The sequence below is a fragment of the Pleurodeles waltl genome, chromosome 3_1 (genome assembly GCF_031143425.1).
Source record: "Pleurodeles waltl isolate 20211129_DDA chromosome 3_1, aPleWal1.hap1.20221129, whole genome shotgun sequence".
In the NCBI taxonomy this organism is placed as follows: Eukaryota; Metazoa; Chordata; class Amphibia; order Caudata; family Salamandridae; genus Pleurodeles; species Pleurodeles waltl.
Window position 1 is genome coordinate 256,254,735 of NC_090440.1, and position 21,730 is coordinate 256,276,464.

At 43.6% G+C, this 21,730-nt stretch overlaps 1 protein-coding gene across 2 annotated transcripts in view; it reads left to right on the top strand.

The window, feature by feature from the left end:
* The window catches only part of PSTPIP1 (proline-serine-threonine phosphatase interacting protein 1), a 484,932-nt gene that overhangs the window by 280,114 nt on the left and 183,088 nt on the right, over positions 1 to 21,730 (top strand). For both annotated transcript variants that reach the window (XM_069222343.1, XM_069222342.1), the window contains exon 5: positions 13,487 to 13,593. In XM_069222343.1, the coding sequence (XP_069078444.1) occupies positions 13,487 to 13,593 (107 nt within the window). The remainder of the gene's footprint in view (positions 1 to 13,486; positions 13,594 to 21,730) is intronic.

A 21,730-nucleotide genomic window follows, 5' to 3' on the forward strand; every position in this document is an offset into this window, starting at 1 on the left:
CTAAAACTGCCACTAGACAAAAGTCTGATCCTTTTGTAGCAGAAACATAATCACAATACTTACTTGACTTTTTTATTGCTGCCTAAAAGATACAGTTGAAATGCGTCAGTTGAAGTATGTGCATTGCTTTGAAGACGCAAGCTGCAACTGCAAGACAACTGGTGACAAATATATATATATATAGATCACTTTTATATGTGGGTCTGGTTTTCCTGGGGGTCGATCGCAGCCCCCAGGGAAACCACACATGAATTGACAAAAGTGATCTATATATATATATATATATATATATATATATATATATATATATAGAGATCTATCTATAGATATATCCATGTAGATATATCTACATAGATATATCTATATATATAGATCTATATATATATATAGATGGATATTTTTTTTAGTAATTGTATGGTTTCCTTGGGAGCCAAAATGGCCCCCAGGGAAACCCTACAACCCCTAAAAAAACAATATTGCCCCCACAGGGGGTCGCCCTGCCCACAGGCGACCCCCTGTCCATTTCTTTTTTTTTTTAATTTTCTTTTTAAAAAAAAAAAATTTAGCCCCTGGGGGGGGCGTGATCGAAAGTGATTGCGCCCCCCCCCCCCCCCATGGGGCACCTACCGTTTAAAAAAATATATGCCCGGGGGGGGGGGCGCCGGCCCATTTTACGAGCGGGCCGACCCCCCCCACGTGAAATCCCTGGTGTCTAGTGGTGTTTCCTGGCCCCCGATCGCAGCTGTGCTGCGATCGGGCCCAGAAAACACTTTCAGGAAGGCCTCCTAAGAAAGGGGAGGGTCTCCCCTTTCTTATGAGGCCTTCCCGAACGTGGGGAAGGCTGTTTGGGGCAGTTCTTTCCCCATCAGAGCAGGAAGCGGCCTTAGTATGTATACAGGATTAATCAATGCTTCAGTTTCCCCTATAATAGGCCTATTTGCTGTTAATAATGTGTTCCTACCATATGTTAAGTTTGCCAGCACATACTTACAGGTTCTGCAAGTTTCTCACATGGCCCAGGGCTGGTGCGGCGCAAGTCCGTAATTTAAATAGACATGATTAGGGTCTGGAATTAAATTACGAGTGATTGCCCTGTGTGCTGATTGTGATCAGTAGCTGAATTTTGACATCAATCCCACCTCAACGGATGTCAATGTGGCTTACAAAATTGCACACACTGGCTGACATACCTTAAAAAATGCTTCCAAATAAATGGCTTTTTGTGGCTCTGGAAACGCAGCCACATCAGAGCAGCATACCTAATTTAAGGAGAGGCTGTCCAAGGGGTAGATGAGATTTGCTGAGAGATAGAATGGAGCTGCCACACCAAGTTAAACAAAACAAACTTCTCCATGTTTAAGAAAAAATCACGTTGGCAGCAGATAATTCAAATGTGCTCCAACAGCAGCAGAAGCTATTAAGATGCATAGAGTTGCATCAACCACAAGTCAGGGTGTGCAAGGGGCAGGCGGAAAGGTTACTGTCCATTTAGAAATGATTAAAGCCTTCCGATGTTTGGCAGATTAATCAAAACAATACAGGAGAAGAAAGGAAAGATTATCGCCTTGCCCGAGGTCGCAAATAAGCAAGATCCTCTTTTGAGGTAGGGCTGGTTAAATTTTCACTTTTTCACTTCTTCAAAAAGAAACAAGAGATTCCAGGCAAACAGCTGCGAGGGGTGCAGCTCACTCTTCCTTCATCCTGAGTCAGAGCAAATACCATGGTTATGGACATGAGCTGAGTCCCTGCAAGCGCCGGCCTATGATGCAATGCTCCTGCTGGCTGCTGGTGGTTCATGAGTTGCTCCATTCACAAACAAAAGGAAGCACTAGAGTGGGCCGCTTCTTTGCCTATGGGGAACTGGTGAGTGCCCGTTGTCCCGGGGAGACTGGTGAGTGCTGTGGCAATGGGAGCAAAGCAAAGTAGGCACAAGTGTGATCACGAGGTCTCCGCTGAGACCAGCACAGTGCGCAGAGCCCACAGGATTTGGACAGCGTTGTTGCATTAAAGTAAGGATGTAGATCTTGTAGTGACAGCAGGGGTGCTGACATGCTAAAGAAGTTCCACCATAGCAAATGAAAACAGTTCTTGGGCCACGGGATACTGATTAGAGAAACACAGAGGAACAACAGGAAATAGTGTGCTACAGCCAATAGAAAAAGAGGAAAAGTCAGTGGCAAGCACATAAACAAATAAAAACTAAGGGCGGAATGTAACCCTCTTTTAAGATTTATATTCAATACAATAGATTTCGCAAGCACAGCACAAGCGTTGTGTGGCGAAACCTAAAAATGACAACGTTAATTTCTGGGACATAAAATCTTTTTCAATTTGAAATCTCTAAAGCTCCAGAGAGTCAGTGGGACTAACCTGCTTCAAATATCCAAACTACTACCACAGCATGGTGGCAGATACAATTTCAGCCTTGCCTCTCTCAGAAATATTTTTTTCTTCAAAATAATGACAAAGTACTTTTTGGAATGGGACTTTAAATCTTTTACAAACTTTCTTACTTCCAGACTTTCCACGGGGCCAATCAACTTATGTGACCAGGATTCCTTTGCAGTCAGGTTCAAATCATGCATAGGTTTTGGTCTATCTCAACAGTTGACCAATATCTTTCAAATTCATATCTCTTGTTTCCCGTATTGGACTTTTATTGTTTTTGTGTCAGTTGGCTAACTAAATATTTCTCTTTTTTGATAAATTGGAGTGGAATTTCTACTGTGTTTAGTCTTTGAATTGACCCTTATACATGCTTTAGACATTTCCTCTAAATTAAGCCTTTCTGATCTGTGCAACAGCTATCAGAGGTTGAGCTCAGGTTTAAATTACTGAAACTTTTGACTTGACTTATTAGGTTAGTGAATTTATTACTTTTGTTGAACTACCATCTACCCAAATTAATAAATTGCTTCATCACAATCGTGGCCTGCAAAATTGACAACTAAATCATAAAGTGGCCTCTTTCAGGCCTTGAGTCCAGCCAGGTTAGATGAGTAAGATTTATCAGGCATTGGGAAAGAGATGGAGCTAATAAAGACTCCTATTTGTTCCATTATACAGCATTGAGGGAATTTATGATACCCACTATGGGCAAATTATTAAAATATTTTGGTTAATTCCCATTACTATTTTACATTACCACCAAGGATACTGACTAAGTCAAAATTACAGCCTTAAACTTCGGCCACAGAATGAACGTAGTAAGGCTACATTTAGAACATGCTTTATTGCCAAAGTATTTTACAGGAATTTACGGAATTCAACAGCATTAGTATTCATTTACAATGGCAATAATAAATCAATATCAAAGTACATCAGAAACAATAAAAAAGATGATAATGGCTCTATATGTAGTGGACTGTTAAATACTAGAACATAGGAATGTTGACATCTCTACTGAAGATAATAGAGTGGCAGTTACTGTAAACACTTAAATATGCCCACAATTGTCAACTTTCTAATGTCTTATATACAGCCTCTGACTCTTCCTTTCCTTTTCTCCCCAACATGTCTGGATTGTGCAGAGGAATAAAAGAGGAAGAGGCTGTGGAAGGGAAAAAGTGAAAAAGTGAAAGCTTTCCCTCTTCCCCATCTCCTCTGGTTCACACATCTGGATCATGCTATGCGAGATCTGATCCTCTTCCTGCTCACTCTGTTCACTGACTCTGTATGCCATACAAGGAGAATGGTGCGGAGACGCTGTGTGCCGAGTGTTGTGGAGGAGAAGTCTCTGTTGAGGAGCCGGAGAGTGTGCTGCGGCCCGCGGTTGGATCACAGGGGATCATCACCACGCCTTGTCGTTGTTGCAGGAGCACAGGATGCGGTAAAGGAGGCAAAGGGAACATCCCTTGACAATCTGTGACGCTTCACTCCTGGCGCCACTTCACTTCTGGTGACTCCTTGACACATCCAATCTCACACAGTGGCTTCAGACGCTGTTCTGAGGCTTACTGCCTGAGCCGACTTAGGCCTAGGCCACGCCTCCTGGTGGGTACAAACTGTCATGCCTCCCCATCACCGCCCACTGCTTTCCACTTCCCCAGACCATCCTCACAGGCCGGGCCACAAGTACCTTCACAATTACCTCCATCTACACTTTACATCTCACCCTTTATGAATTCTCTGCCAACTCACTGCCATTGAACTGCCATTTCAGCAAAATCAGGGAGAGCATTTAAAGGGGTCAGTACTGGGACCAGACATCTATGCAGAGGAACCTGGAGAGGATCTTCGAGTGACTGCAGTAGGGGAGGTGGGCTTAACATATTACGAGGTCAGCGGAGGCGGCCAATGGAGATGATCAAGGTCCTGGTGCAGCCTGCTGACCCGCATACCTTATAGCTGCCCTGGCCCACCTCTCCTCACTATTTTACCACAAAATTGCAGCTCGCTTCCCCACTTCGGCACCCAAATCCAGCTACAAGGCAAGTGTGCTTGTGGCCCTCTCTTGTCACAACAAGGCACCAAGACACCCTGGAAGTCTGTCAGATTACGGGAGGGGAAAGGTGGTGCTGAAAAGCCAGATCTGGCTGGGCCTGTGACATCCGTACTTAGAAGGAGGCACTACAATTGCCATAGGTCAGGAGGAAGGAGAGAAACCTTAACCCTCCATATCTCTCGCCCGTCACCACTGCACCAACTCCAGTATTAGCCAGCTCCTTGCCTGCTTTTCTCTAAACATCCAAACCCCTCAAAATGACAAAAGGATGAAAAAGGTAAAACAAGAGGAACAACAAAGTTAAATAAAAATAAAGTTAAACAAAGCGAAAAGAGCTGGAAAAGTGAAACAAAGTAAAACAAGCAGTTGTGAGATGCAACACAGTGGGCCCTTTCATAGCAGGGCGGTCAGCAAATGTAATCATTCATGAGGCCAGGAAAGACAAGGGGACCACCCCCTACCAGCCTGGGAAGAGCAAAGCGAAAAAAATGGAATCCGCAAAAGTAAGGTGGCAAATGCAATCTCTGGATTCTCTAGTCATGTTCGACTCATATGCACCAGCCACATCAAGCAGGAGCACAGATAAATCATGGTCCATCGCTAAGGGAAGCCCCACTGATCCCTTCGAACCAAAATTGTACCCAAAGTTCTTCTTTCTGAAAGATGCAGGCTCCACCATCTTTTCAACCAGTAGCGAAATTCAAGGTCTACCGTCACCACTCCAGCCCCTACAGCTCTCACAACCGCAAGTGATAGGCAACCATGCAGCAGAGGCTTCCACGAACATCACATTCTATAGTGCCTAGGATGTACTCATAAGGGATGGCAGTAGCTTTGCTCCAGCTCTACCTACCTCCCAGCCCCTCTCCCATCCCCAATAAGTACTGGCTGAAAATCAAAAATTTAAAGAGTGGGGCATAAACATTATAACACAGGCTTCCCCTCTCCCTTACTCCCTAACAAGGGTGTTGCAGTACAGTAAAGTCTACCAGCTCTGTACTCAAGGGAGCGTGGGGTAAGTCACCAAAAAGGAGGTGGGCATCCAGTTATTGGCACAGCTGACCTCAATCTCCACCTCGGCATTCAAACACGTTCTCTGACCTGAAGAAGATAACCAGAACAATCAACTGCAACACTGGCAGCCAATGACAAATCTTGCACTGGTGCATGCCACCACCATAGAGTAAATCCACTTTCCACTTGGGCTTGTGGCATGTTAATGGGCTGGCAACCAAAGTCATGGGTCCAGAGTTCCTGTCCTACATCGAATCCTTTGACATAATTCTGTTCCGGAAACTTGGCTGGCCGCACCACTTCAACTCCTGGGATTCATCTGCTTTTCCATGCCAGCAGTTAAGTGTTCTCAATATGGTCACTTATCAGGTGGGCTAGCAACCTATTTATCATCAAGTTGCACAACCACAGCAGAGGAATTCCACCCAACGTCACATTCCGCAACTGCAGTCAAGACTAGCTTCATCTTCGATGGAAAGAAGGAGGAGGCTATAACCTTCAGTGCCTACATCCACCCAAAATGTAAGAAACAAGGACGTGAAATACCTTGTGGATCAGCTTCTGGTGTGTGTAAGCAAGCTGGACACCACCAACCCCATCCTTTTAGGGGACCTAAATTTACATCCCTAGGGCTCCTCTGCGGACATTGAAGGAGTCAGTCCTCATACTGGAATATCTCACAACAAAGTAGAAATCTCCATGGCAGACTGAGTAAACTGCCAGATGCTTACTGGAAGATATGGAGCACATCAATTTTAGGGCACTCAATTGAAGATTCTGTGAGGATTTTCTGCCAGTGGCTTCTTTTTACTCTGCAACTACCAGCTCAACATTAGATTACACTTTTGTCTCCCTCCCAATGTGTTATTGTGTCTCCTCATTCCGGCTAGGAGACAAAGGTGACAGCGACCTTCAGCAACGAGACGCTCTTCCTAGCACCTGCTCCTGTATTGGAATGCTTGGCAGAAGTCCTGCACTCCAGCTTTACAATTAATAGTAAGAAAATTCAAACTTTGCTATCAATGACGGAGGGGATGCTTTAGTAGGCAAAGGGCCAACTACTAGCTCAAGAATCAACTGCATGTAGCACCATCAAAAGATGGGAAAGCTTCACTGCTAACTTAGGAACTTCCTTTTCCATGTCAGTCAAAAGAATGTATCCAACATCAAAGGAAACTGGCTGGACCCCTACTGCGCAGCAGAAACTACTGAAACAACTCAAAAGGGTTACAAATGGCATGCTGAGATGGTGACTTATATCTCCATTTACTACTACGCCAACAAAGATGCACCCTTAAAAAACTAAAATGGTCTGTCAACAGAGCTTGAGAAGACGAACACTGGGCAGAGAATTCTCCGATATCAAAACAATAAACAATATCAGATTTTAGGGCATGGTGAATAAAATAATAAACTCTTCTCACATAGGCATAGCATCATACATCTCAGAGGATGCCTGGGCAGACTTCCTGAGGTCCCACTTCAATCGGCAGCCTACGTGCCAACCCACAAGTACGGCAAAAGAAGGCATTCCGTCCATGGATCAATCAAGCAGCCACTCTCCTGCACCAGCTGGCAATTCCCTGTTAGAGCCCTAACCATCCCATACAACTTTATTAGGCATCAAATCAAAGAAATCCCAAAGGAGGGGGGCTGGGATCAAACAGCATTCCACCAGATCTCTTTAAGCAAATGAGGAATTCTGGGCAGTGTCCCTGGACCCCCTCTTTCACACAAAAGCAGAGACATATCCTCACGAAAAAACTACCACCTAGTCACCCTGAGCAACAATTAGGCAAAATACTTTGCAGGTATGTTGCTTGAAGAACTACAAGCCTGGGCATCAGTCAATGCAATTATTCTCTCCAACCAAACCAGCTTTTCGAAAGCCACAGGCACAACAACTAACATTCTGGCGATGGCAATGTTCATAGACAAGGCGAGGTTTTTTAAGCAGCCCCTCCATCTATGCTTTATTGGCATCATGGCAGCATTCAATATCATACACTGGGCTAGGCTCTGGAGGAAACTGTCACACTGGATTAACCCCGGCCACTTCAGGACATGCTAATTTTACTCCATTCAGATACCTGGGTGCAGGTGAAACTAGGCAAGGGTACGCACCTCTCTAAGGGAATTTAAACTACCAAGGGATTGAAACAGGGGTGCACGCTCATCCCCACGTTATTCAACCTTTATATGGCTGAACTGATGCAGAAAATGGACTCCTTCAATTCAGACACCCCCAGGCTTTGGAACCAGGGCACTATCTAGCCTCCTATAAGCCTACAATGTTGTCTTGGCCAGCCACTCTCAGGTGGGCCTGCAACACCTCCTTAACGCAATGCAGACTTACGCAGTGGGGAACTTCCTGGAAGCAAATCTTGAGAAGACTAAAACAATGACCATCAACTGTGGAAGGAAAAAACCCTAGCCTGGTATCTAGAGAACACTAAAATCCAGGCAGCAGCTAATTATAAGTACCTGGGCATAATCATCGATAAGGTCGGCCAATTCTTCACACAGAAGGAAATGATCAAAGGTAAAGGGATGGCAATTGCATTAACACCTAGAAACCTAAAATTTTAATTCACAGGTCCAAAGAGGGAACCTCTTCTCATTGTAGCTGAAGCCAAAATATTACCAAAAATCACTTACAGAAGTAAAGCACTGAGAGGCAGAGATTGCAAAATTTTGAAGAGTACTCTGGTCAAGGCCTACAGAATTATGTTCAACATCCCAAATTATTGATCTGGCTGGAGTTCAGCTTAATGAAGCAGTCTCTGGCCATGCAAGGAGCATTCATAGTCTGCTAGCATAAGATCAAGAATGTCACCCCCCATACGCTAAACTATCTACTCTGGATAGATCTGGAGCATAGGGACACATCGCCCGCCATAAGTTTCCTCCAGGAATCCCTTGCAAAATCCAGGATTCCCCAGCCTTGGTCTTGACCAGTCATGCAGTCTTTAAACAGCTGGCTTGGGGAACCATTAAAAGTCTCTCACTGGTGGAATATAAAGCCACATTCACAGGAACGTAGCCAGCCTGGATGAAGACCAGTGGCTATTCCACACTTGGTCCTCAGAAATATTTTGGCCACGGTTACAATAGACACACAAAGGAAAAATTTCTGAAACATCGTTGGGGCAAACTACCTCTCGCACTACATCTTCCACCTTAGCAGAGGGAGCAAACCCCAACCAGTTGCCGCTTGTTCGGGAAGGGTTCGGAGGATCTGCCACACTTACTTTGCACCTGCGCAGAACTGACGGTTTAAAACACAATTCAACTTTAGATGAATGCAAATACGGAGGCAGGCAGTCTTGGCCTGTTTCAAGCCAGCGGACCCACAACTGAACTGCAGGCTGGTAAAATTTCTCGAGCTGGTAGAGAAGAAAATGCTAAAATCCAGCCGACCCATATCCTCTGTATTGGCAGTCACCACAAATGTGGGAGGCACCAGAACTGTGACATCTGATAGTGCACTCTTTAACATGATTCCTTGGCAGACACACAGGAAGTAAATTCCCCTCTCTTTTATTTCAGGAACACATTGCACTTTCTCAAGCCTATCATATAAGGCGCCAATATACCAATATTGGCGCCTTTGGTGAACAAGAGCACACTGTAATATGCTGAGAATTTATAGGCCCATTTAAAGTCTGATCACAGCCTTTTTTTCCAACAACTAAGACAATTCTGCTCAAACATGCAATTTTTAACTGTGTTTTTATATAGCATTTTAGTACTTTCCTATGTTTTATTGTGTTGCACTGGTTTTAGTTAACTATGGAAATAAAATGTATTTACTTTCTTACACCTCTGGTTCACTGTGTCACAGGCATTGCAGATGGAGGAAGGGAGTTCTACTCGCCTCCCATGTCTTCCTTTGTTGTGCTAAATGAAGAAATGCAGATTGGCAGGGCTAAGGGTGAATCAGGAGCTGACTTCAAATAATTTTCACAACACCTTCTGTCCATGTTTGGCAGTTATTGCCATGTCCCTGTGTTTTGCAGTAATTGTTAAAGATACACAACGGGAGCTGCGAAACAAAGGATCAGAAGCTTCAGAGCTGTGGGTAGATTTAAACATCCTTTGTCTTCTTGTAGACTTGTGCTTTCGATTCGAATATTCATCCCTCGTGGGGAGAATGCTCTAATGGCCTTATAGCCCACCATAGTGAGGCTGTACCAGCCATGAAATCCCCACCCTTTGGCTTGGGCCTAGAACATTACAGTTGGCCCTCAATGGCCAGTTTAGCCTCCTACGTAGGGCTACAAGGTTATAATACTGTAGAGATTAATTTGTCTCGCTGTTCAAGACATCTAACTCTGAGTTTGTTGCTGTTATGTTATCTAGTCTTCCGGGAATGAGTCAACAAACTAACCAATCGGCCATTGCCATTATTAAAAATGAAAGTCTATATATAATCCAGTTTCAGGGGTTTACACACTTCTCTACTCAAATGAGAAGAGAACCGCACAGACCAACAATTGGCTGTTGAAAATCAAAGGAATATGATATGTTGTCTTTATTCGTACTTTCCTGGGATATTGATGGGTGAATGCAAATATGGGTGAACCTGGAATTATGCTCTTTGTAAGTATCTTGATTTAATTAGTTGCTAGTACACTTGCCATAAAAATTCCTGTGAAATCTTAGCTCATCATACTGCCATTCAAAAACTGGAGGAAGGATATAGTGGCATTTGTATAATTGAGATATCTATTGTACTTGAGGAAAATGAAGCCTACTAATGTTTATTATTATTAGTGATTTAAAATGCAATTTGTTAAATCTATTAGATAATAGCGGGGAAGTTAACCTTGAAAACGATTATTGAGTTTTATCTCCCATGTTATGAATAAAAAAGGTATGGTAGGTGGTTGCAGAACAATTGTCCAGTTTACACTTCTGAACTTTAAATAGGAGAATAATTAAAGATCAGCCAGCTCACAAGTGCGTACTGTTCTTTAATTAGCGACCATTAGGAGATCCTAGCAAGAACTGCTTTCATCCCTTTAGTCTCTTTAGGAATAGGCTTAAACGTTGATACGAAGTAAAAGATGTTTGTGATGATTCTAGAACTACTAAAATTAATATTAAATCTTTAATACGCTATGAGTACAAAGTTAGACAGTGAATATACACTAAACCCTAATGCTGGCAGAATAATGGAGTTTTTTTCTGGCACAATATCGCTTGGCAAGTTATGTGCAGCCACGATATTTGAAAAATGTTTTGTATTTGTCTCCATTATAATCCAACGAACGTTTCTAAAACAGGAAGATGTGTTTATGCTTCTATAGCATCTCGGAAGTGCTTAGTGTGTAATCTTGACCAAGTAGACTATTACTGGTGGCCAGTAAGGTAGACTAGTGGTGTGGTGGGCACACACTCTTTCATACACGTGCACACATATACTCACAGTCATTCACATGCACACTTACACCCATCCATTCACCATCACACACACACTCATGCACACACCCCATTCACAAGCATGTTCCCATGCACATATCCATTCATAGCATGCACGCACAAAAACACAAACATTCATACATAAACACACACAGATGCACCCACACACCTAGAATTGCAAAAAACTTACCAGACTGGTGGTGATCTCAGGTGCAAGAGGGAACCCTTATTGGTTCCTGTAAGCTGTGGGGAAGGGAAACCAGGAAGATCCCTCACCCTCCTGTCATTGTCTGAACTTGTCATGGGTTAGCCAATCAGAGGAGGACCTTCCGCTTTTTGTCACAGAGTGGGATGATGCCAGTGAGATTTTCTGACCCCAGCAGACTATGAGGCACAGCCTGGGCACTTCAGGGCTTAAAGCTGAAGTGACCTGTCCCAAGTTCATCTGTGACACATCCCCTTCTCATGAGGGGGGAGAACTTGCAACACTTTGCCAGGTGGAGGAGGCTACTCCATAGGAGTGTGAAATCTTCAGCCAACCAACGTTCAGCCCGGGCCGCTAGGCACCTGCGCATTTAGCATATGTACTGCTCCTGGCTACCTGACCCAAACATGAAGAGTGTCTTTTAGAGAGACATTTTCTCAGCCTGACAGACACTCCTCATATGTCAGAAAAAGGTTAGGGGGTGGGGCCTTTCCTCCCTTAATGACGGGAGCCGATGAACATTTTTTATATATGTGTCTGGCATTTGAGAGCTAACAACTGTTTTTTTTTTTTATAATATCATGTCATACCAGTCATGATGTGACGAAAGTAAAGAATGCAATGTGTTATATCAGAGAGGGGAGTCTGATCGCTATACATTTGGTAAATGTAAGGACTTTAAAAACTATTCCAGATGCCAGAAGGGATGGCGTCTGACTTTATTTTATTTTCTGTAATCAGGTCTATCTACTGGTTATTTGAATGTTTTTAATTGTTGTAACTTTCAGCATAATTGTATATTGCACTGAACACTATTTATAATTTTACTTACTTATATTTAACTGTGCCCAGATTTCAACCAGTGTCATGCAGTTGCTTAAATTGTCTTTTTTGGGGAGTTTAATTATTTTAGGATGCAAGAAAATATTTTATAGGATCCCCCAAAAAAATTCTGAATTATAACTTTTCGAAAGAGGATGAAATATTTAATAGCTATCTGCTCAGTTCGTCCCCGCAACAATGTTGCAGAATCATTTGCATTAAAATTTTGTTTTGTTTTAATTCTATGAGAAATGTATATTTTAACCGCAATTTGCATAAATGTACTTGGAAATTTTCTTATCACAAATCAAATGCTAATGAGCTTTTATAGCTCAAATATTCCATCTGGAATAATTTTCCTGCTACCAATATTTGCAGTGTTCCTGCCATAATTGATGTTCTTCGAATAGTTCTCATCAAAACAATTTTTTGCTACGTTTTGAGCAGCATAAATGTTATAATTTAAGCATTCTTGGAGACACAAGTATTTGCAGACTTTGTTCCATCAACAAGGCATTCTTCTTAGTAAAATGTGCATTTAGAAAGATATTTCCAACATTATACTTATAATAACTCAGCAATATCCGATTTTTTCCCCCGGCTCACAAAAGCTCAAGGCAAATATCAATAATTGCAGGCTTTGTTCGGTATCTGTCTTGTGCTTAAAATTATCATCTGCAAAATCAGTATTTTTTTACTTTTGAAGTACAGATGCAGTCCCTAAACACTTCCCAGGAAAAACGGAATAATGATTAGCAAAAGCAGTAGTTGCTTAGTTTTAGCCCACATAAATACCACACTTGTAGTGAAACTCAGAAATGTAATTTTTTTCTGTACGATCTGATATACATTTTGTATTTGGCATGTGTTTCTTATATACGAGGAACAGCATAAATACGGACAATGATATAGGAGTACCATCATGCCCATATAACTAGTCCAATCGATTTATGTTCAAGGAAAGACTTTTGACAAAGGGTCTCCAGAGTTTTTTCTCTCAGGCTTACTTATCTATATGTCCTGATGATGATCCCGGTATTGTTTGAAGGATCGAAACGTCATCAACTTTGATGCTCTGAACACTTTTCATTCTACTGTTGTATATAAGGGTTATGCTGTGTGTGTGACTAATGTAATGAATTGATTATTGTCACATGTACGCCTTGTTCTACTATTTGGACCTGTTGGTTTTCCCACTCTCACCTTCCTTTGTATTTTCATCAATATAAAAGTATTTTTTAATATAATTTGTTTGGGCAAGTTATATGGGCATGATTGTAATTCCATGTTATTTTTCTTATTTATGCTGACAAAATTCTAGTTATGATTAAAACAAACTAGGAACTTATCTTTTTGAAGACGGCTCTGCCATCAACCCAGTTGCAGAATATCATTACAAAATTTGAGTAAAAATGTTGAAAAGTATGCAGTACAGAATCATGAATTTCACAAAATTCCAGAGGAAAGATAAAAAGTCTCCCCTCTCTACTTATGATGTACCTGGCAAAAGTAATGCTTATGACTTCTTGAACTATTTGCCTTTACTGACCATTTAGAAATTTATAACCTTTTATTAGAAATTGAGAATATTGGAAATTCTCATATCCAGCTGGCACAAACATTGAGGGAAGAGGTCAAGCGCCTGGAGGATTTCAGAGACAGACAGAAAGAATTAAGAAAAAAGGTAAATATATGATATAATTTATGTGATGCAATTGTCTTGTACAAAGTGTGAGAGTTTTATATCTGCCGTCCAACACCGTGCATTGCTGCACACTACAAATAGATATGAGTATTGCAGCATTCAAATTAATTGGAGGAATGATGTGGTTTTGCTCCATGAATTATTTCAGCAGTATTGATATTATTTGCAATGTCATCTGGGAAGAATATGTGGAGGAGTGCTGGAATCTTGGAAGGTCAGTTGGTGAAGGCTACACAAGTACTTGGTCCATCGACGGTGAGATACTGTACCAATGAAGCCCCATTTGGTTCTAACTGGAATTGTTTGGCCTGATCAGTCTGCAATAAAACATAACATAGCATGGAGCAAACCTGGTATGTCTTGGTTAAATAGTGCCCCTAGAGCATAGTGCGAAGAGACAATGGTAAAGAATTCCAGATGGTGCGGGCACGAAAATAAAATTATCTTTCACCAGAATTCACTCTTTGTACTTTAGGAACATACAATACATTTTGATTTACTGAGTAAAGTGCCCTAGAGGGGGAGATAGTACTAACATTTTCTGGATGTACTATGGCCATTCTAAAAAAATGCTCTGTGCATGATCAAAAATGTTTTAAACGGAATTCTCGACTTGATTGGCAGCCAGTGTATTGATTTTATGCCTGACCTGATGGAGTGCCTTTTTGGAATATTTAGTACAAGCCGGACTGCAGCTTTCTGAATACACTGAAGCTGAGTAAGCAGGTCTTGTGAGACTCCCAGATAGAGAACATTAGCATAGTCTACTCTGAATGTGACCAAGGTATGTAAATCTTCTTCAGGGTGGCTAGAAGGAGATACTTTAAAATATTTTCAGCTATTTTAAAAGCCCAAATAGGAAGCAGTCATGGCATGGACTTGAGCTCTGGAAGACACAGCTAAATCCAACAATATTCCCAAATTCCTAGCAACTGATGAGAGTGTAGGTACTTGCCCCAATTTAAGAGCCCATAATGTTGAGGAAACACTAGGAGAAGGATTACCAAATGTCAAAATTTCAGTTTTGTCAGTGTTAAGCTGTAGTCAACTGTTGTGAATTGGCAACAGTACTCATGTCCTAGGCAACAGCAGTGAGACAACACTAAAAATCATTCGCCACAGACTCATCAAGCTGCTGAAATATGAGCATAAGTTGTGTGTCAACCGCATATGATGCGATGTTCAGAGTCCTTTCTTGCACCACCGGAGCCAAGCGGCCATATAGATGTTAAAAAGAGTTGGGCTCAAGGCTGAGCCCTGGGGTACACTACAACATATGGTTCTGGACTTAGATGTAAAAAGTGAGAAAAATACTACTTGTTGCCTTCCGGATAGATAGGAGAATAGCCAATCGAAGACCCTGTTCACTATTCATACCTTCTGCAATGTCTCAATTGGATTTTTATGAGGCACAGGTCAAAAGCAAAAGCAGCCAAGAGATCTTATAAAATGACCGCTGCCTTACTTCCCAAATCGAGATTTGCTCTTATATTTTCTGAGACTTTCAAAAGGGCAGATTCTGTGCTAATCCCATCACAGAAGCCTCATTGGAAGGGATGGAAAATATTATTCAGCTCAATATAATTCACCAAAGGTTCCAGCATCCTCCCTTAAATAGGGAGAAGGGAAATTGATCTGTAGTTGCTCCAGGTAAGTGTGTCGGTATTTCTTTAAAAGGGGCACAATGAGTGCCTTTTTTCCAAATGGATGGCACTTCATCCTGTTCAAGAGAGAGGTTGATGTAAAGTTGATCTGGGGGTTGATGACTGTACCTGCCTACGATAATATGTGGGGGAGGACATGGATCAAGGGGAGATCCAGATATGACTTTTTGTAAAATTAGTTTAGATTCTGACAGAGAAATATTTTAAATGATTCCAGCAGTGGATTTTCCTGATCTTGGGAGGGGTGAAGAGTAGACCTCATAAAAAGAGGTTCATCTGACTAATCAAAGTTAGCACTGATTTTTTCCACTTTAAAGTGGAAAAAATAAGATTGCTCTTCTTCAAACAGCTGAGAAGTTGGAATGCGTTGTTCACACACCTCTTTTAAAAAAAAAAGATTTGACAGTGTTAAACCTGCTCTAGGGGCATTTTCTGTTGCTGCTATTTGTTTAGCAAAAAATCTTGCTTTGCTTTTTTAATAGTTTTCCTAAATTGCCTAAGAGTCACACAATAATCCTGTTTTTTCTCAGTACCATAGCTTACTCTCCATTCCCTCTCCAGTTGTTTACATTTAAGCTTTTCAGCCAGAAGATTAGATAAAAACCAACATGCTGAAGGTATGGTTCTCTTTCTAGTACAGGTGCCAGAGTCTCTAGGCCTGACAGTAAAGATGGGCCCATATTCGGGTCTGGCCAGACTGGACTTCCACTTGCTGCCTGCAGCCACTTTTGTCAGGCCACTCTCCAACCGCAAATGACTTCGGCACACAAACCTGGCGCCAAAGACACACTGCACCCGAGCCCCCCAGCCCGAAGTGGACCATTTGTGTCCCTACCTGCCCGAGCATCTCAAGGATCGGGCTGCCCTATCAGTTCCCTGTGACTTGGCCCCCTGTCTCTTCTTGCAGCATCTTTCTAGCCAGACTGATCTCCGTTGAAGTGAATGGGACACCTAAAGCTGTAGCACACCTCTTCACCTGGACGCATAGAGTTCCCCAAGGTGACCTGTTGGTGTGTGCCTTGGATTTTTCCACATAGTTACCTTAAGTGCTGAAGAACAGTCCTGTAGGTCATCAACAAGTGCCTGAATGCAATACTTTTTCACCATTGGATAACATTACCACTCCAGAAACTGCACTGCCAACTTTTGAAACATAAAAATTCTCATAAAGTACACAACTGATTCTGATGATCTTGGTATCTCAATTCATATACAAATAATTTTTTCTTTTTATAAATTGTTGTCGGATTTCTTTATTGAGTGTATGACTCACTGTTCTGCTTTCCTTCTCTTATCTCAAGACCGAGCTTACAGAACCTCTCTGGAATGCACTTCTGAGTTTTAAGAAGACATTTATTGTTAATATTACTTCACCACGAGGTTCCTGAGAGACTAAATTAGTAGGTTGGAAGCACACGTTCAAAAGTAGTCGCAGCAATGAAAGCAAAATATATCAAAATACTGCTCAGTTGCAATGTACACAGCAAATACATGTGATTATATTATAGCATAACTTCAAAGCAAAGCATAAAAGTCAAAATTGCTTCACTGTAGGGCAAGGCTGTAGGGCCTATACTCAGCTTAATCTTTCTGGGGCTTCAAGTTGATGACTCCATTCAACTGCGAGAAAGAAATTTTCTACCCAAAGGGGGACAGACAACTGACGTCTGGTTCCTGTCTGAAGTCACAATAGTTTCCATCTAACTCTGTTGTCCAGAGCCACCCCTTAAAAGCAAACTCAGTGTGAGAACCAAAGAAACTTGGAGAGTGGCCAATTCTCCAAGCCTCACTCGTTCTCAGACTGGATTGAGAGGTAAACACAAAATCTACGCGCTCTTATCAGCTAGGGCCTGGTGTGAAAAACACAGCTTGGTCTATCATGTGGAAAAACACAGCTTGGAAAAACACAGCTCATCTGCAATGTCTCAACTGCAATTTCTAACTCCACGTTAAAGCCAATAGGCAGCTAACCTAAATATCAAATGTAATGTCTAATGCCATGTCAAAGACAATAGGCAGCCAAACTGAATACAAAATGTAATGTCTAATGTCATGTCAAAGCCAATAGGCAGCTAAACGGAATACAGAATGTAATGGCTAATGCCATGTTAAAGCCAATAGGCAGCTGACCTGAATACAGAATGTAATGGCTAACTCCATGTTAAAGCCAATAGGCAGCTAAACTGAACACAGAATGTAATGGCTAACTCCATATTAAAGCCAATAGGCAGCTAAACTGAACAACATGTAATGTGCTACTGGTGAACATTGAGCAACTAATATGTGCAGTGGTGAAACACAAAGTCATTGGTCAAACACAATTAATAGCATCACATTCCACCCTATGACCAATGAATTTTTGTTTACATACCTCTTATTTCAAACAAAAACAAAAAACAAAAACATCCACAAAAAAAACATTATAAGCAAATCAGATTTGAATGATCAAAGCAATCATTGTAAAGCAATGAAAGTGGATTAGCATATTGATCTCATAACCTTTCACATCAGATACATCTACACAGAAAAGACTGAAACTTATATACTCTGATTGGGATAATAACTGATTGAACAATGTCTCTAAAACAGCGAGTGGATATAGCATGAGTTCAACTCATGTAAAGGTACACTGTCCACCTGAAAGGTTTGCTGGAATGTAAGCGAAAGTCAGAGTTCCATACGGAAAAACACAGACAGTTAACTGGTAAGGTTGCTTAGTTCCAGTGGAAGCAAACAAGTTGAACTTGAACTAAAGGCGCCAGTTGCGCAAAATGGATCCATGGTGTTTGCACTTTAATCAATCAGGTTCAGGTTGGGGGTTCGGTCCCTCCCCCGACCCCACACGCACACACCCGAAGGGAGACCACACAGCACACTCATGGTCAGTGGCAAGACGTGGTAGGATCTGCAAAAGAAAAAAGTATGACTTTTCTTGCAAATAACCATCTGAAATGTGCCCTTCCTCTTCCTTTCCCTGTTTTATAATCAGCAGGACGTTTTTGGGGCCCTTTGTTATAATTTCTGCAGGTTCTGGAGGGTCATTTGGGGATTCAACCCACACCTTGTCACTGAGGTTTTTATCTGCTGCACCACAGCTTCCCTTTCCTTGCACTGTCAGAAGGGCTGGGGCAGACTTCTTCTTTACCAAACCTCCATTCACTGCACTTATGGCAAGTTGGGCAATTCTGTCTCCAATCTGTATGAATGAATCAGATTCTGTTCTAGTTATCAGCATAACTTTGATTTCTCCTTGGTAATCTGGAGCAATCACTCCCCCTAAAACCTGATCAATTTGCCACATCTGTCCTGGTAACTTTCTTCTCCCCAACTGATCTTTGACTGTTTGTGGGACAGATCTCTCTTGTGCGTGCTGCACAATTTTTATAAAATCTAGGGGAATGTGCATCCCTCTAATCTCTGCCCACCTGTAAGTGGCTGTTTCTCCCAGATGTCACATTTCTGGTGCAACCACTTAGCCATCCCCACTAAGTCAGAGTTCTGGGTGGACACTTCAGACTCTGAATTTTTCTCTTTAACATCTGCAAGGGAATTGAACCAGTTATGTATAAGCCATGTGGAAAACCAAACGGCTAAACCATTGGCAGTGAACCAAGAATCGTGTAAACATGACACATCTCAAGCAGCTCTTGCTTTAAAGTCTAACACACATTGTACAAATCTGAATCAATAGTCAAACAAACATGCTTTTTATCCTCAGGGGACACGAATGCAAATAGTGCACTCAATTTCATTGGTGACTCTTTTACCTGTGGTACTCCCTGCACCCTCTCCTCATTCTGAAAAGGGGCTTGTGACACCTGTTCATGTAGGGCTGCAGTGCCTCTAGCCCTGTCTTGCATGTACCAGGTCCAGTGTATGATACTAGCCTCCTGTGCCTGTCCTAAACTGTGAGATTTAGGTGAACTCATCACCCACTGCATGCTTGAAATTTCAGGTTTCAGAATTACATTATCATTTAATGCAATTTGCTCAGTCTTACTCCAAAGGTCCAGGGGCACTCTTGTCCTCCCCTGTTCCTGATTTACATGTAAATCAGTGTTTCCCTCTTGCACTGCGCAGAAACCTAAAGTCTGAATTATTTAATTTGCCAAATCAAAAGCATGCAGCTGCTCATGTTTTTTCCTAGTCACTTTGTACCAAAGTGTTAAGATTTCACTCAGGGCGTGGTCTGGCCGCGATCCATGATGGCCGCCTGAGAGCCTAGCTCCGCACGGCGGCGGGCCACGCGGCGGTGGCGGCGGCGCTAGGGGCGCTCCACGGGACCCCCGAACGCAGCGGGGGCCGACGTAGGAGTTGGAGACAGTGAACGACCGACGTCCGTGACGTGGGGGGAGCGCCCTCCCCGGAGGCGCCGAACGGAACGAGGGGAGGAGCCCTGAGCCGCGGCCTCGAGTGTGGAATCACCCCGACACGGAGAGACGCGTCCCTCGCTGAAGCCTGAAGTGGGAGAGAGCGCGTCCTTCGTCCCTGTCCGCACCTTGACAGCGGCTCAACTGCGGCTCCCGGAGCCGGCAACAGGCCGGGACGCCGCCTGACCCCTCCCTCCCTCCTGATCGATAGCTGCCGAAGGGGGAGAACGGAGCCGACCACCATCAGGGCCCGGAACAACAACGACGGGTCTCCCAGTGCCTCTCCACCCTCCCCCTTTCTGCCGGGGGTGACGGGATCGGCGACAAGAGGCCTCACCACCAGCGGAGCGCAACGGACGGCTACCCCCACCCTCCCAGCCTTACCTGCTCCAGAGAAGACCCCCTGAGAAATGACAGAGGCCCCGAAGAGGTTGGAGAGGTGAGAGCCGAGCTGGTGAGTCAGAGAGGGTGAGAGACGTACGGAGAGGAGGGTGGTGGATAAATGTGAGAGGGGCCGGGAGTGGGGAGAGAGAGAGAGGAATATAACAACGAGCAGAGAGAGGAGGAAGACGAAAGGAAGAGGAGAAGGCAAAGAGTAAAGGAGCAAACTACCTAATAAAAAGAGGGGCAAGCACACGAGGGGGCAAAGAGTAAGAAAACAAAAAAAAAAAAAAGAGGAGAAAAGGAAAAAAGAGAAAGGAAAACGATCAACACAAACATAACAACAAAAGAAGCAATGCCACACTAACAGGAACTGACGAGGCATGAAGAGCAAAGAGGGCCAGGAGTAACATCGGACCTCGGCTCGGCTCCAAAACAACCCATCTCTCCACGGAACAGCCCTGCGTGACGCTGAACGCTATAGAGCCAACACCGTGATCCTTCCCCTCGTACATATACACCAACGACAGCCCCCCCAGGAGGCCATTTTTAGAGAGGTACCCCCCTGAACTCTGACCCCACCTGCCACCCTCTCTCCTCTTCCGCCCACGCTGATCGCCCTCATTGAGACACGAACAGGCACCCCCTTGGATCCCCACCTGCAGGGAGAAACCCGCAATGCCCAGAGGCAAGACGGCGGGTAAAGCACCGTGTAAACCCGCTCGCCAACTACTCTTCTCTGAAGCCCTGCGTCAACAGAAATATCCTGCTCCCGCAGCCTCTCCGCCCCCCTCACACGACACCATGTCAGACAATACTCAAGGAGCATCAATGGATCGTATACTGCAGGAGATATCGGCAGTAGGCCGCAAACTGGAAGGTATGGACACTGCCATGTCAGCATTAACAGCGGAAACGAGATCCATGCGCTTGGAAATAGCGGGCTTCCAGTCACAAATCTCCGGACTGGACCATCGAGTAGCGGCCGTGGAAAGTCAAGTGGTCTCACAGACTTACAGAGATCAGGAACTCTTGTACCTTCGCAGCAAGTTAACCGACCTTGAGGACCGAAGCCGCAGAAACAACATCCGCTTCCTCGGATTTCCGGAAGGCATTGAGGGTACAGATATCCTCTCTTACCTGCGAGACACGCTTCCCAAACTAGCCGACGTAACATTTGACCCCCCTCTGGAATTTCAAAGAGCGCATAGACTTGGTCTCAAGAGACAAAACGGACAAGATCGTCCTTGTCCAATCATAGCCTGCTTCCTCCGGCACGGGCAGGTCCGCCAATTGCTACAGCTGTCCCGAAGGCAAGGCCCACTCCGGCTCGGTCCCCTCAAAATCCGCCTTTCAGCAGACTTCTCCAAAGAAACAGCAGATTGAAGAAGAGCCTTTCTCTCCTTCCGCCCTCGCCTTCGCCATCTGGACGTTAAATTCGGCCTCTTCGAGCCAGCCAGGATGTGGATAACTAAGAACGGAGAGTCACGAACCTTCTATGACCCAGAGGATTTGGAGTCATTCCTAGAGGGGCTGCATGATCCGACACAATCCATGGAATTAACAACCCAACCCCCCCAAGACACACAGAACCAAACCAGGGGAATGGGCCAATCGGAAATTGCTCTGGACACCGACGGAAGACCTACTACAGACCCCCAAACCAGGGGCAGAGACCTGGAGAGGTTAACAAAAAGTTTT